General features: G+C 42.0%; 1 protein-coding gene across 1 annotated transcript in view; it reads left to right on the forward strand.

Annotated features, from left to right (window-relative positions):
- LOC138947407 (uncharacterized) overlaps nucleotides 1-17,303 on the forward strand; it is an 83,527-nt gene that overhangs the window by 31,207 nt on the left and 35,017 nt on the right. Inside the window, exons 19-31 of the mRNA XM_070318863.1 lie at nucleotides 101-276; nucleotides 467-635; nucleotides 1,054-1,267; nucleotides 1,743-1,873; nucleotides 4,324-4,344; nucleotides 5,076-5,197; nucleotides 5,550-5,673; nucleotides 6,529-6,683; nucleotides 7,037-7,253; nucleotides 8,038-8,288; nucleotides 13,363-13,609; nucleotides 14,576-14,818; nucleotides 15,875-16,009. Coding sequence (XP_070174964.1) covers nucleotides 101-276; nucleotides 467-635; nucleotides 1,054-1,267; nucleotides 1,743-1,873; nucleotides 4,324-4,344; nucleotides 5,076-5,197; nucleotides 5,550-5,673; nucleotides 6,529-6,683; nucleotides 7,037-7,253; nucleotides 8,038-8,288; nucleotides 13,363-13,609; nucleotides 14,576-14,818; nucleotides 15,875-16,009 — 2,205 coding nt within the window. The remainder of the gene's footprint in view (nucleotides 1-100; nucleotides 277-466; nucleotides 636-1,053; nucleotides 1,268-1,742; nucleotides 1,874-4,323; nucleotides 4,345-5,075; nucleotides 5,198-5,549; nucleotides 5,674-6,528; nucleotides 6,684-7,036; nucleotides 7,254-8,037; nucleotides 8,289-13,362; nucleotides 13,610-14,575; nucleotides 14,819-15,874; nucleotides 16,010-17,303) is intronic.

Here is a 17,303-nt window from a genome sequence, read left to right on the forward strand (position 1 = left end):
AAACCTGGATACATGCGCTTTATAAATATTGTTATAATGATTTATAATTTAAATAAACTCGCAATCAGCAGTGATGGCAGGAAATGTCCGTGTCTTGTAGTGTGCGAGGAGACCTTCAGAGCCTCTTCCGGCACCATCCAGACCTCAGCAGCGACCAACGGCAGCCGCGAGTGTACCTACATAATTGAGCAGTGGCAGAGCTACCTTGTCCAGGTGGACTTTACACAGTTTCACCTGGGCAACGACGGTGACAACTGTCAGAACCACTTCATTGAGGTAAGACTATTAATGACACCTTTGTCGAATTGGTAATTAGTACAAAAACAACTACTCTACTCTGCAAAGAAAGCCAAAAAAATGTTGAGGTAGGGTATTTGTTCTAGTGGATTGCTTTTGCCCCCTGGTTAGCATCTGAACTGATTTTTTTGTTACGTACAAAATTGTACTTTCAGTTGTATTGTTTCAGGTGCGTGACGGGGGTTACGAAGGCTCCCCGCTGCTTGGACAACGTTTTTGTGGCACGAACCTCCCTCCCCTGCTGACGTCATCACAGAACATGATGTGGATTCGTTACGTCACAGATGGTTCTGACCCGGATGCTGCATTTCGAGCAACCTACAGGAGAGAACAACCATGTATGACGGGTGCTTGAGAGAGAGAGAGAGAGAGAGAGAGAGGGAGAGAGAGAGGAAAAGAGAGAGAGGGAGAGAGAGGGAGAGAGAGACACACACACACACACACACACACACACACACACACACAGATAGAGAGAGAGAGAGAGTGAGAGAGACGGACAGACAGACAGACAAACAGACAGACAGACAGAGATTAATTATTCAAAAACGTCAATTCTGTAATCCAGATTTTTCTGATTTTTTTAACAAATATTTTCCAGCAGGAAAAGGTGTTTCGTTCATTGGAGAGAAAAAATGCAGTGGTATTTGAAGTCGGTGGGCGAAGAAATTCTACTAGTGCAATATTAGAGATAATATTTGAATTGCATTATTTGTTTTTTACTGACGTAAACCAACAAGTTCTGGTCTGTGTTTCAAGCATGTGGCTCATTCGTGCTGAGAGAGCAGAAAGGTACCATCACCTCCCCCCAGCACCCGAACAACTACCCGAACCGGATGGATTGCACCTGGGAGATTGTTGCCGAGGCTAATCACGTGATCCAGCTGACCTTTGACACCTTCATGCTGGAGGGACCGAGTAACTGCCCTTGGGACTGGGTGGAAATCTTTGACGGCACCACTCGTCTTGGCAAGTGAGTATATATTCATGTAAATAATATGTTGACTGTCTATGTCGAGTATTTAGTAGTCTTCGGCAAGAATTGAATCTGGAAAGGTTGTATTGTGCTTTGAGGACTAAACTAAAGGGCACACAATACTTAGGGTTTATGAAAGGTAATTATGTGAGGTAAAAAGTACGAAATTAAGTTAAGTTTACAAAGCAGAGTTTTCTGTGAAATAAAAACACCTAACACTCAGTTGATTTGTATATTAGATTCATTTATGTACTCACGAAGAAAGGTAGCTCCTGGCAAGTTTGTTGTTTGTTTTTCAGCAAATGTTATGCTATGTTAAATTTGACTTATAATTTACAGGTAAAATAATGCAGAAAATTCATAATTTTAAGCATAACTCAGATGCACGTGTTTTTGTATTTTAACTCTATATACGCGTTTTTCATATTTTACTTTGATTCACACTGTGAAAGCACATGTTGATTTTAATCAGATTTTGTGGAGTGTCTGGTCCCGATCCAGTGATTTCAACAAGCAACAGAATGACAATCAAGTTCAATTCGGATTGGTCCGTCACTTTCCAAGGCTTCTCGGCTTCATACAAAGCCTACGATCCCTACTCGGGTAAGTAAACTTACTGAAAAACAGCAAATGGGTTACCGTAAATATATTATGTCTGAGATTACACCAAGGTTTTTTTAACTCATGCTTTGAATTGCAAAAGAACTGCTTTGCTTAAAGCCACAGTAAGCCTCCCGTAAACCATCACTGTCAGGCTTTAATTTTACACACAGTACAAACACCCTTTCATTTAAACACTCACCGCTTGAGAACATCCTAGGTGCCCTCCGTAAAGAGCGAGCAATTTTCAAAGAATTTATTTTTGCCTGGTTCATCTTACTCCTGAGCCATCGTGAACCCGTGTGATCCAGTTTCCCTTTTTCACAATGTAGTCGTCAGTTAGTAATTTGAATGCGACTCGATGTGAGCTTATCTGCAATAGCATGTTATTATGTACCTCTGACTATGCACGAAACAAACGGCTGTGGTTCACAAGAACTCTAGCGATGGCTTTTGACTGTTCAGAGGAACTGGCGATAGGCATAAACTGTCGTCTGCTACGAGAACCACGACCTTGCGTGACCCTGCTTCCGGGCGTTTCTTTTTTCAAACTTTCAAAACTTCGAATTGTACTGATCTTGTCTTGATGAAAAAAGATTTCTTTTATGATTTAAGAATGTTTGTGTAACAAGCTGTCAATTTATTATTTAGATTTTAAAAGTTAGGTCTAGCGCCAAAACGCACCACGGTCCGATTGTCTCTGAGACAATCCGCAAAATTAATTCTCTAAAAATTTCTCGCTCTTTACGTAGGGCACCTGGGATGTTCCCGTTTGGTGAGCGTTCAAATAGAAGGGTTTTTGTACTGTGCAGGGCCGGACCAAATGAGTTGTAAGGGGGGGGGGTTCCTCCTTTTTGGGGGGGGCAAATCAGCGAAGTGGCGAAGCTACAAGCGCGCGCCTGCAAAGCAGGCGCGCGAACTAGGGGGGTCCGGGGGCATGCTCCCCCGGAAAATTTTCGAAAAACGGTTAAAATCTGTGCAATCTGGTGCATTCTGGGCCTTGTTTTGAGGGTTAAGAGCAGCATTGTTTTGGTGCTAAAACTAGTAAAAGTCAAAGCAAGGTACATGCTTTTTCCAGGGGTGGGGTTCCGGAACCCCTGGAACCCCCCCCTGGGTCCGGCCCTGCTGTGTGTAAAAGCATGACAGTATCCGTGATGGTTTACGGGAGGCTTCCTGTTCCTTTAACAGGGCAATGCAAGGGGTCAATGCTTCCAAATGCTTTCAAAGCGCATTACACCGCAGTTTTTCAAATGTGTAAACCATGTTTTGTTAAACATGGCATGTGTATCATATCAGAGACAAATGATGCAGTCAAAGAGTTTACCAAACACAAGTGCATGGAACTGCTGTTAAGTATTTTATTTGATACAGCGATTTGCAGAATGTGTGTGCTAAGCCAATGATATGGTTTTTACAAAACAATGCTCAACAAGTGCATAACAGATGTTGAAAAGAGCATTTTTGCAAATTATTGACTCTAACGTTGCTCTTTTTACATTTAGTCAAGTTTTGACTAAATGTTTTAGCATAGAGGGGGAATCGAGACGAGGGTCGTGGTGTATGTGTGTGTGTGTGTGTGTGTGTGTGTGTGTGTGTGTGTGTGTGTGTGTGTGTGTGTGTGTGTGTGTGTGTGTGTGTGTGTGTGTGTGTGTGTGTCTGTGCGTGTGTGTGTGTGTGTAGAGCGATTCAGAGTAAACTACTGGACCGATCTTTATGAAATTTTACATGAGAGTTCCTGGGTATGATATCCCCAGATATATTTTTCATTTTTTCGATAAATGTCTTTTATGACGTCATATCAGGCTTTTTTAAAAAGTTGAGGCGGCTCTGTCACACCCTCAATTTTCAATAAAATTGATTGAAATTTTGGCCAAGCAATCTTCGACGAAGGCCGGACTTCGGTATTGCATTTCAGCATGGAGGCTAACAAATTAATTAATGACTTTGGTCATTAAAAATCTGAAAATTGTAATTAAAATTATTTTTTTATAAAACGATCCAAAATTACGTTTATCGTATTCTTCATCATTGTCTGATTCCAAAAACATATAAATATGTTATATTCGGATTAAAAACAAGCTCTGAAAATGAAAAATATAAAAATTATGATTAAAATTAAATTTCCGAAATCGATTTAAAAACAATTTCATCTTATTCCTTGTCCGTTCCTGATTCCAAAAACATATAGATATATGTTTGGATTAAAAACACATTCAGAGAGTTAAAAAGAATAGAGATATAGAAAAGCGTGCTATCCTCCTCAGCGCAACCGCTACCGCGCTTTTCTGGATTGTTAATTTCACTGCCTTTGCCTCGAACGGTGGACAGACGATGCTACGAGTGTACGGTCTTGCAGAAAAAATGCAATGCGTTCAGTTTCATTCTGTGAGTTCGACTGAGCTTGACTAAATGTTGTATTTTCGCCTTACGCGACTTGTTAATTTCTGTTTCAGATGAGCTCACAAGACAATATGGTTAGTAATTTATTTCTTTTAGTTGCTTACTGTTGCGATGTGCGTTTCATTAGCTTCAAATGTTGCTTCGTTTTACAATTTCAATTGATTGGCTTTGTTGAATACTACTTCGCGTTATTACTCCTACGAAAGATGATTAACTATTTCTTCGGAATTTTTGGTTTGAGAGAATGGATGCCTTGGAAGAAAAGATGCCTTCGTAGGTTTTCTTTTGTAGCCGTCGACTGATCACGGTTGTAAGTTTGGGAAATTTGCCCCAACCCTCTCCTCATAAAGAGCCACGCTTCGTTATGACAGGAATGTCCCCGATAACGTTATAACAGAAATTTCCCCAAATGGGTATCTGCTTTTTGAATTTGAAATTTTAAGTTACTTCTTCTTTTGTGATACTGAGCGAGGACCTGCGGTGTTAATAGCAGATGTTTGGAAATAACTCTGTCGGGTTAGTATGGATTGCGGAAGAGTGAAGTCCCTTTCTTTTTCACGGACAATTAAATTCAAGTTTTCTCCTGTCCACGTGTTTCAGACTCATTCCTCGCTGATTGGCCCCTCAAATGTTCGTCCCCGTAATAGAAAGGGTATATTCACTCTGGCACAACACATACACACCCGACAGAGTTATTTCCGAACATCGCCTATTAACACCGCGCGATCTCAGTATCACAAAAGAAGAAACAACTTAACATTTCACATTTTTAACCGTTATTTTTGGAATTGGTCTATTCTCACAGATCTCTACCCGTATGGCGATGACAAGGGAGACAATAAGCTGGTACGGAAACATGACAAGGCCAAGAAGGTTCTGCTCGATACTGGCTTCCCTGTGGGGAATCAGCTGCAGTACAAAGTCTTTGTAAGTAAAACTCAGTCAGGGAATCCTCTTTTTAAAGGTACTGTCATTACCGTGTAAAGAATCGTCCCCGGATTAGAACATTATGTCCACTTGGACACATCGGAAGGTTGAAAAGCCTCGCTAGCTGTCACCTGTGCATAGAAAAGTTATTTTCTCAAAAAAACAAAACTTTTTCTTGGCAAATATCATTCACGAAATTTATTCAGCCAAAACTTTTGCTATTCTGCGTTATTGATTTTGTCTGCTTTGGGATTTCCTAAATAGCCTCGGTCGTTAGCTGAATATTAAGGAATTATTTTTAATTATTTCCACTTGATTTGTTTATCATTTTCATTTTGTGTCCGTGTGCCAGATCGCAAACAAAGGGTTGGTCAGTTTTGGCAAGCGAGAGAAAGGGAAGCAACTGAAGCTAAAGAATCACAAGGCGATGATCTGCCCTTACCATTCTGACATCGGCGCTTGGGACAGCGACGGCGGTGGGTTTTGTCATATATCTTTTTAGTTCTGTCATTTTCTTTTCATAACAAAAGAGAATGACCAGCAAGAATTGATCAGTTCTGAAAACGGTCTTATTGCACTTTTCGAGTTGTTTGGGAGTAAACTGTGGTGTTCTACACAGCCAGGGTTGCATCATTTTGATTCAAATACTCTTCACAAAATTGCTTGGAGACTCTTTGGCTTTAAACTATAATTAATGTTTCAAACTTGAGTTCTTATAGTTGATAAGCCTATGTTTACATGTCTTTCGTGACCCTGAATTCAGGAACACCCCCCGCCCCCCGTGTTACGCCTTAACCTTGCTTTAAATGTAGAACAGGAGGTTAGTAGCAGCCTGCTAGTGAGCTGATACAGTACCAATTAAGCAAAACAATCAACATTCACCTTCAACATACTCTTCATTCATGCTGCAAGACATTGTGTGTGCCACGGTATTCGAATCATGAATTATGAAATCATGTGCACTTTTTTCTATCTAGATGTATTCAGTGGTACCTCCCTTTTCAAAAAACCCAAATTAAGACACTCCTACTCCCTTTTACAACCTTGTTTTTTCAGATTTGTTGAGACTCCCTCTTTCTCAAGTTTCTCAGTTTGTTTGAAGTCTTATAATAGGGGATTAACTGTTATGCTAGATACATTTTAGGTTAATCCGTATGAATTGTAGACAACAGTAATGCAGTTACGATTTAAGAAATCATTTACACAAGCTGTCTCCATGCAAAAATTACACCATGTTCTATTGTTAGCCTTAGTTGCGAATTTCCGAAACTTGCTTTGTTTCAGCACTGCAGTAAGGACTCATGAAATCTGTTTCTTGATCTGTTATTCAGGCGTGTACTACCAGGTGTACACAGACAACAAGGACGTTCTTGACAAAGCGAGCAGTGAGATCCGAGAGTTCACCGAGCACCGAGACTACACCGCCAGCCTCGTTCTCGTTGCCACGTGGGATCACGTGGCACACATCAGCAGTCTCAACGCTACGGTAGGTCCACGGGGACGTATACAGTAGAACCCCCCTTGTTAGACCCCCTTTTAAGATCCTGTTTTTTCAGACTTTACCACTGTAAGCTTACCCCTATTTTGAGATTTCTCTCTTCTTAAGGCCTGATTGTCTCACATTTCAGAGGTCATAAAAGGGAAGGGGGGGCTCTACTGGACGAAACTGCCTTTTTTGGTCTTTTGCGATGAACGTTAAAAGTGCATTTGTGTTATTATCTTTTGGTTATGTAAACTATGCAAGACTGTGACAAATTCGGACAATCCATTTATAGTCACAACAGGAAGCCAGAAAGCTTCCATCCATGTATAGTAAAACGACGTTTACCACGTGTCCAGGCGGAGCAGGCGACAGTGCAACTGGCCCTGGTATCAGACGGGCGACGGTCGTATGGCTTGGTGTACTACAAGCAGGGAGAGATGAAATGGTCAGCCCTGGACAATCAACCTCTCATCATCGGCATCTCAGACGGCCAGCAGGAACAACCAGCATACTCCGTTTATACTGACACTACTGAGGCGTTTACCAAGATGGACACTATTAAAGGAAATACTGGTAAGTTCAGTGATTCTTGAAAACTTAATGATATACGATACTGAGACATGCACAGCCTAGCGGTGATTTTAAGAGTAAGTTTCTCCTACAGATATACCGGAGTCACCAAGACAAACTTCGTTCTCGAAAAAAAAAAATCAGTTTCTAGGAGACATGCAGGAGAATGTTTACTTGACGCCATTATTTCAATTATTCTCATTATGACGTCTTCTCGAACTTGGTTTCGCTTTTGACGTCAGAGGATCAGGATGAAACATCTTGGTTTGTTTAATCGGTGTCGTTTGTCTTTAAAACGATATTGTCCATGACGTGTTAACCGCAAATAGAAGTCAAGATTTCGACTTGAAAACTATCACACTGAAATCGCAGCGTGACTTGCTGACAGACATTAGTCTATTGGGTGAAGTTTTGTCCAAGCAAGTACAGTCACGAATGTTGGAAAGCTCCATGTGGCATAGTCACACAGTTTCAACATGTGTTATTGAATTTTCCTGTCAGAGCATTTTGTGTGTGACCATAAGCAATGGACGTCACTCAGAAGGAACACATGCTCGGCAGGCAATGGCAACATGTGACAGCAGTCTTTGCGGCTTATTCCATATGAGTGTTGTTTATCTTATTTTAATGTTGTTGTTTTTTTATCTTGTTGTGTGAATTGTAAAGAATTCCATTTAGGAACTAACATAACAAAGTACTCCGTCTTAAAGTTTGCTTATGTTCAACAGTCTGTAACTAAGTCTGCTGATGTGCTGCTCTCTTTAAGTCTGCTTATTTTCTGACGCAGGTCGTTGCGGGATGTGGGCGTACACCATAGGAGACAGTTACAGCGCTGACCAGCAGTGTCAAGACTGGTACACACGCAACTTACCCCTCAAGGAAGAGAGACTCACCGCGTTCCAACGGCTGCCAGAGTGCCCGTGCAACAGGCGCTTCATATGGGGCAACTGGCGCTGGTCTCACTGGAGAAGCGAGTATGACGTGCTGTGCTTCAGAATGACACTGGGCAGAAGCCGCCAACTTGCTCCCCACGGAAAAGTTAGTGTTTAGTAGATGGTGGATGTCATAATGAGAATAGATGGTGGATGTACGTTTGTATTATAATGTGTATTATGTATTATTCCCCCCTCTGCTTCTTTACCTCTGTAAACTTGTAGGGGTAGTTATTTTTCGATAATCACCCAGCAACCAAACAAATAACGACCCAGCAACAGCCTGAATCCTCGATAGTGCAATGGGTTGAGAGGTTGTTCTGTTTCGGTACTACTTTTTGCGACTGAAAAGTTCCGAACGCTCTAATGTACGAAGTATATGTCACAGGACAAACGAGTATCCAGGACAATCCAGAATTGTCCTAGGACAAACGCGGATCCTTGTTTTTCCTAGGAGAAACAAGGATCCCTGTTCTTCCTGGAAAATATCAAGTACAAATGCAGATCCTTGTTCTTCCTAGGAGAAATGAGGATCCTCATTCTTCCTAGCGGCCAGTAGAAACTGAGATCTGGTACAATCCAAGATTGTCCTAGTGCAAACTGGAATCTTACAGAGGGAAAACACTAGAACAATAAATCAATGGTTTAATAATCGACAAAATAAAACAGCGTGTAATGTTGATCAATTTTGTCCGGGGAGGAGGAAGAAATCGTTGACCTGGTTTTTGACGAAACTATATACCATCGCGGTTACAGTGAAGAACAACAGTAAATGTTTGAGCGTTTTTCTAAAAAATAGACTTTGCTTAGAAACTATAGTTAAATACATTTTCTACATTTGATATTGATCCATACAGAACGTGCTCAAGCAGTAGAGTGTGAAAATCATCTGAATGGAAAACATAATTAACTAAATTAATTAAAGGTTTGATCAACACCAATAAGCAAGCCCATGATCAAGGCCTCCTGCCCGGACTAATGGTAGGGAGAATAATAAAAAGTCTGAGATCGAAAATGAACTGAATAAATTGACAGTGTCATTAGTGTAATTGTTCGCCTCAAGTTACCCTTTGGGTCTGCCCAATGCAACACGTGCACTACAAACTCGGTTCTTGCAGCAAGAATTTGATGGGTGACATTTTGTCCCACACATGATCCCAGCTTTCTTACAACAACATTTATTGGTCAGACAAGTGGTCTTGCACTTGCAGACGTTTGACGCAGAAGAGCTGGAAGATGCATGCCATCCAGTGCACGCCCGTGAGGCTTGTATCAGACTGATCTCTGTGAGACTGCTGGGTTCCACGTCATTTAGAGTTGGAAAATGTACGTTGTTCATATTAATCAATTCCTCTGGTCTGAACCAGTTCTTTATTATACCTGATGTTGTGTACACTTTGAACAGTTTAAGATTGTGGTCTATTGTTTTCGCTGCAAGCACTTTGCATGGCAGAAGTTTGGCACTGGTGTTAGTCCTATCCACTTTATGAATTTTGATGCCGACTGTGTTGCCTTCTTCAAATGTATGACGTAGCTGTTTTGTTCTCTTCTCGTAACGGGTTTGTTGACGCGATGCGGCTTTGAGGTATGCTTTCCTTGCTTCAAATCGTGCCTCTTTGTGACCCGATGTGTCATCTTCCAATTCGACCATGTCTGACCGACACCACAACACAAACTGTCCTATTTCAAGTGGTTGCATCTGATGGAACAAATGATGGATCCATCTAACCTTCGTGGTTGAAAACGACGTTAAACACCAAATAAAGAAAGAAAGAAAGAAAGAAAGATGGATCCATCACTTCCTCAATGAGGACAACTGTATGCGATTCACTGTTGATATTGTGTCCATGAATGATTGTGCGGTGCTTCACCTCTGTACCAGTGGCAACAGTCAGGTTTCTTGAATCAAGAAGAATAAACTCCTTTCCACGTTTCATGTTGTCACTGTTCGTGCTTGGCTCTTCTGAAGCATCGTCACTCAAGGCCTCAGAAAGCGGCAGCCCGGAACAAGAGACGTCGGGAGGCGGCACCGCAGAAGTTGAAGCATCGAGAGGCGGCACCACAGAAGAGTCTGCTGATGATCCGGGAGGCGGCACCACAGAAGTCGAAACATCGGGATGCGGCACCACAGAAGAGTCTGCTGATGATCCGGGAGGAGGCACCACAGAAGTCGAAGCATCGGGAGGCGGCACCACAGAAGTCGAAGCATCAGGAGGCGGCACCACAGAAGTCGAAACATCGGGATGCGGCACCACAGAAGTCGAAGCATTGGGATGCGGCACCACAGGCGAGTTTGCTGATGAATCTACTGATGATCCGGGAGACGGCACCACAGAAGTCGAAGCATCGGGAGGCGGCACCACAGAAGTTGAAACATCGGGATGCGGCACCACAGAAGAGTCTGCTGATGATCCGGGAGGCGGCACCACAGAAGTCGAAGCATCGGGAGGCGGCACCACAGAAGTCGAAACATCGGGAGGCGGCACCACAGAAGAGTCTGCTGATGATCAGGGAGGCGGCACCACAGAAGTCGAAGCATCGGGAGGCGGCACCATAGACGTCGATATGCTGAAGTGTTCCTGTTTAGACTTCATTGTTTAAATATGTTCTTTTAAAAGCCTGTAAAAAGTGTCCTTTTGAGCCATTTTGACACTTCAACAACTGCACTAAAGTCAGATCACAATAATTTATCATCGACCAGCAAAAAAGTTGTGAACCTTACAGCTCAATGTCAATTTCAATGTCAGCAGGTATTTGAATACAACTCACTTCCCGAAAAAAAGTCCTGTTCCATGTATTGCACAGCAGGTATTCAAATACAACTCCCTTTCCGAAGTTTCCCACTGTAAGTGTAAGCAATATTTAAATAGGACAATCCGGATTTGTACTAATTCTTGGTTTCTACTGGCCGCTAGGAAGAATGAGGATCCTCATTTCTCCTAGGAAGAACAAGGATCTGCATTTGTACTTGATATTTTCCAGGAAGAACAGGGATCCTTGTTTCTCCTAGGAAAAACAAGGATCCGCGTTTGTCCTAGGACAATTCTGGATTGTCCTGGATACTCGTTTGTCCTGTGACATATACATCTCTGGAGCAAACAATACAAACATACCGCATTTAAATTAACAACTACAGGCCTGAACACATGAATCTCCATATAAAATCCATGAGTTCGGTTGTTTTCTGAATCTCATCTGCCGTTCATCACAAGCAATTTCCCAAGGCAAGTAACTCATACTGTGTCTAGCGACAAGAGTAGTTCCCCTTCTTTTCACTCAGTTCCTTCGACAACAGACGTGCAATCCGACGGTCAGTTTTCAACAATATTTCATTTAATAAACAGATCACACGCAACCAAATGCACACATCTCATCAATTTAAACAACATAAAGGGGTTTCATACACTATTTTCCCCAGAAAACTGAACTTCATACAGTTTTTAACGTTGGAACACGGGTGCAAAAGTTCGTCTGCTAGTCCCATTTGACGAAAAAACATTATCCTAAGCGATACCAAAACATATACAGAACACACAATATCTGCCTTTGCCGCCACAGCAGAATAACAGCATATCTGTGTACTTGATTTTAGCCCAAAATAGGAAAACTGACAAGAAGTGTTAACAGAATGGAATGATTTGCACGGAACTATACAACCGCGCATTAATCGATCGCCTGCGCAGGTTGACTGGTTGAGAGAATAGGATTCGATCAAACTTTCGCAAAAAAACTCCTCTTTTCTTTGAATAACTGAAGAAAGGAGGAATAAAGAGGTTACACGCCTCGTCTCAGTGATTATAAAAAATAATGGTCTCAGTTCGCGGTCATGAAAAAGCTCGCTAAAGCTCGCATTTTTCATGATCCGCTAACTTCGACCATTATTTTTGATAATCACTGAGACTCGGCATGTAACCTCTACTTACATGTCGGTATTATAAAGAGCTATGTATATATAATATATAAACAAAAACATGCTAAATTGTTATTTTGCTGAGCTCACTGACGAAGTGCCAACGCGCAAACAGTATGTTGAAGAAATCGTTGTTAACCCCATCATCAGATCTGTATGCGTGCTTTACCGGGGACAGTTAAGATGGCCTGGTGTGACCTGGATTGGCCGGGCTTAGCTGAGCTGAGCTAGGCTTGAATGAACTGTGCCTTGTTGGGTTAAGCTTGGATTGGTTTGGCTGAGCAGAGCTGTGTTAACCTTATCCCCGAGTACGCTAGTACTTGGGTCCAGCAGACTTTAATTGTGTGTCTGTGTGTGTATCTGTGTGTGTCTGTCTGTCTCGACTTAACAGCTTATTGCTGGGAAACTACTGGGCGCAGTTCGTTCAAAAGTTGATACACTAACTTGATAATAGGTCCGATTGATCGTATTAAAACTTCATAATGTTACCTGGGACCTAAATGCCCCAAAAAACACAAAAGTTCTTGACGGTTGGACGAATTCAATCGGAGCGACAGCCAGCCATTGAGCTGATAGAACAGCCGTTCGGCCGCCGCTGACACCACGCTTTGCGTGCTTTGCGTGCTTTGCGTGCGTGTACCACTGCGCGAGGAATATAGGCATTTGAGTTCGCTGGCGAATGACAGATTTGTTGGCTTGGTGGAAAGCGTTTCCGACTATGGCCAAAGTGATCCGGGTTCGATTCCCGGCATGGGCGGTCTATTTATTTATTTATTTTTTTTTAATTCTTGTTTACTATTGTTTATTATGAACGTTTTAATGTTTATTTTACTCTAATAATTTTTTTAATTGTGTAAAATAATTTTTTTTTTTTTTTTTTTAAATCCACGTGCACAAGACAAAAACTTTCATACTGGGGGAGCGAGCCAGTCTGAAGAGTACTCGGGTCCAGCGCCAGCGTTTTTTATCTGGGCTGGAATGGGCTGGGCTTAATGAGTTTACGGTGCAACGCCATAATGAATGATCTGTGACGGACAAAGTATTTAGTGGTTGAGTTATACATATATGTACAATGAATATTTTAACTTGTGTGCTACGTATTTGGAAATTCATGTATGTGTGTTGAAAAATGTGTACTTCGATGTGTATTACTATATGATTTGGCAGTGTCTACAGAATTATTTATTTGTGTATGTTTTTGAGAGGCGCTTGGAAGTATTTTAGTATAAGCGCCAGATAAGTATCATCATTATCATTATGATTTATACAGGAGTGTTGCTACACGTGGAACTGGTGGCAGTGGTCATCGTTCGGTCAGTTCATCTCGGACCCTCCACACGCCGGGTCAGCCACGGCCTTCAACCCCGCCTTCTGGTCACTGCAGTCCGACTACCAGCGAGAGGACCGTCAGGCCCACGACGTGTGCTGCTACAACACCACCAGCGACCGATACTGCAACATGTACTACGAGCTGAGGCCTGTGGGAGAGTGTAGCACCAAGATCCCCTTCAGCTTCTGTGAGTCAGAGTTGACTTTCGTGACAGTGGGTAGTTCACAGCCGTGAGTTGATGCCTGAGAGTTGAGCAAGAGGGGATGGGGGGGGCTTTTTAGGTCAGGGCTTTGATGCATATGTCTGCGACTGGGCAAGCGGATCTTGCAATACATTGTAATTATTTAAAGGACCATGTTTGGTCATAAGGCAGATAGATGTTAGAGACTTCAAGCATTCTGGGGCCAGCTTTATGAGGGCGGTGCCCATCTCCTCTCCCTCGCTGCCTTCGCCTTCCCCAGCCCTGAATAGGTCAGGTACCCATTTCCAGCTGGTGGACTGGAGAGCACTCGGAAAAATGGGTAATTCTATTTGAACCCACGACCTCTAGCGCGAGAGGCAATAGCTCTAACCACTGTGTCAATCCGGTGATACAATCATGTTGTCTGCAACAAATGATAGATCAATGGGAATTTTCGTAAGCCTTGAACAGGATTGAGACACTGGGGCTGGTGACTATGCAACATTATCACTTTTAGTGTTAATTCTTCTATAGGCTCTGTAAGTGTGATTCAAACATGGAGAAGTTTCTCGTTACTCTGTATTGTAAATGCTTGTATAACTGTGTTTTAATTTTAAATGTGTCAAGTGCAAAGAGCATAATTGTAAAGTTATGATGTTGCGCTATATAAATGCTCATTTATTATTATTATTATTATTATTATTGGTTTTTTATGCATTGGTCTCCATCTCCGTTTTGGTTGTCTTTCTTTCTAGTCTGTGTCTGTTTTGGCTGTTTGTTTGTCTTTCTTTTTTGTCTGTCTTGTCTGTCTGTGTGTCTGTCTGTCGGTACAAAATTCTTTGTGGCACGGAACAGCATACAATTCTTTTGAGAAATATCATATAGAAACAAAGAGGACAAAATAGGTCCTCATAAAGCAAAGCAAAACAGAGAAAGGTATTGTGAAAGGTACGAATTGTCAATTTTTTTCAGCCTGGACTTGGGGAGATCCTCACATCAACACGCTGGACGGAGGGGAGTACACCTTCAACGGTTGGGGCGAGTATACCATGATCACCTTGACTTCTGGCGACCTGACCTTCACCCTTCAAGGCCGCACAGGGCTGGCCGAGACTGAAAGTGGCTCCATCACCAACGCCACGGTGTTCACAGCCTTTGGTGCTGAGGAAAACGGGATCAAAGTGTTTGTTGGTCTTGACCCCAACACCAACGAATGTGAGTATTGTCAAATCTGATTGGTAAGCACGATCTTCTCTGTTGCTTTTTGGGGCCCGGTAGCTCAGATGGTAGAGCACTGGACTTGTGATCGGAAGGTCGCAGGTTCGAATTCGGGCCGGGACGGACACGGGTCAACTTTATGTGCAGACCCAGAGACGGAAGCCATGTCCCACCCCCGTGTCATCACAATGGCACGTAAAAGACCTTGGTCATTCTGCCATAAGTGCAGGTGGCTGAATACACCTAAACACGCAGACACCTGGGTAGCGCGACTCCGTTGCTGCTAGCTTTCCACTGGGAGGAAGCGACCCGAATTTCCCAGCGATGGGACAATAAAGTAATGAAAATGAAAAAATGAAAATGAAATGAAAAAAATGAAAATGAAAATGAAATGAAAAAATGAAAAATGAAATGAAATGAAAATGAAAATGAAATGAAAAATGAAATGGGAAAAAAAAATGAAATGCTTTCACATTGCGTCAATGTTATTCGTACAACGTTTCCGTTGATATTAAGAAATGTTCATGAAGTCGAGTGTCAGTGACTTTGTCGGCTCTACTTTTTTCTTTAATGATTTATTCAAACATTGGTTTTTTTTCGAAATTTCCTCTTTTAGAAATATTCTCTACATTTGGAAGTTAAACCTAAGTCACAAAAGGAAGACTACGTTAGGTCCGATTTTCATTTATCTTACATGCAAATGAATACCAGTTAGATCGGGTGCGCATGTATGTTAACTTTGTACAAGGGATCGTCAGGGGCGGACCTAGGGGGGGGTTCCTGGGTGCCCGGAACCCCCCATCCGTTGTTTTTTTTACCTTGTTATCTTCCACGAGAGGCCTCCGATTGACCTAAAAAAATAAAATTCCTTCAGCATCTGGGGGGCAAAGCCCCCCAGACCCCCCACCAGGGCTTTACCCATGGACCCCACCGGGGCCTGAGCGGCCCCTGGACCCCTGCTTCAATTTGGAACCCCCCCCCCCCCTTATCCACAACTAGGTCCGCCCCTGGATCGTGTACATTAAAAAGTACATGTTTAGATTTTTTTTCCAGCGTTGATCATCTACGGCAACGACAGTGACTACAGCACAGCTTTCCGTGACGCGGGCGATGACGAGATTCTCGTGGACTCGGAGACTTACATGCTGAAGCGATCCAACCAGAGTTTTGTCGTCACCTTTGCCTCAGGTAAAATTGTTTTGATTATGCAAGACCGATTCAGCATCACTCTTATTCTCTGTTTTGGTTTTTACATTTAGTCAAGTTTTGACTAAATGTTTTAACATAGAGGGGGAATCGAGACGAGGGTCGTGGTGTATGTGTGTCTGTCTGTCTGTGCGTGTGTGTGTGTAGAGCGATTCAGACCAAACTACTGGACCGATCTTTATGAAATTTGACGTGAGAGTTCCTGGGTATGATATCCCCATACGTTTTTTTCATTTTTTTCATAAATGTCTTTGATGACGTCATATCCGGCTTTTCGTGAAAGTTGAGGCGGCACTGTCACGCCCTCATTTTTCAACCAAATTGGTTGAAATTTTGGTCAAGTAATCTTCGACGAAGCCCGGACTTTGGTATTGCATTTCAGCGTGGTGGCTTAACAATTAATTAATGACTTTGGTCATTAAAAATCTGAAAATTGTAAAAAAAAAAAAAATTATAAAACGATCCAAATTTACGTTTATCTTATTTTCCATCATTTGCTGATTCCAAAAACATATAAATATGTTATATTTGGATTAAAAACAAGCTCTGAAAATTAAATATATAAAAATTATTATCAAAATTAAATTGTCCAAATCAATTTAAAAACACTTTCATCTTATTCCTTGTCGGTTCCTGATTCCAAAAACATATAGATATGATATGTTTGGATTAAAAACACGCTCAGAAAGTTAAAATGAAGAGAGGTACAGAAAAGCGTGCTATCCTTCTCAGCGCAACTACTAAACCGCTCTTCTTGTCAATTTCACTGCCTATGCCGTGAGCGGTGGACTGACGATGCTACGAGTATACGGTCTTGCTGCGTTGCATTGCGTTCCGTTTCATTCTGTAAGTTCGACAGCTACTTGACTAAATGTTGTATTTTCGCCTTACGCGACTTGTTACTCTTTGGCTTACGCTCAAAAAGCTATTCACATTTTCGGCGTTTCACGGTAAAATGTTAATTCTTTTACCGTTGGTACTTTAAATCTTGATAAAAAATCTTAATCTTTATCAAAACGTTAAGGATTTTGTCCAGTGGTACGTTCCGAAATTAATTTTCAGAGTTTTGCACTGTTATGTTTTTTACGAATTCCCTACAAATCGACAGAATGACGACGATGACGATAGTGATCATGATCATGAAGGTGACAGCGACGAAAAACAGTGATGATAATATGTCACAACTGCATAAACAAAAGAAAAAGGATGATGATAAAATTGAAGATGGCAAGGAAGAGGTAGTGGAAGACACGGTCTTAAACTTACAAGACAATAA

Source organism: Littorina saxatilis, linkage group LG14, assembly GCF_037325665.1.
Source record: "Littorina saxatilis isolate snail1 linkage group LG14, US_GU_Lsax_2.0, whole genome shotgun sequence".
Classification (NCBI taxonomy): domain Eukaryota; kingdom Metazoa; phylum Mollusca; class Gastropoda; order Littorinimorpha; family Littorinidae; genus Littorina; species Littorina saxatilis.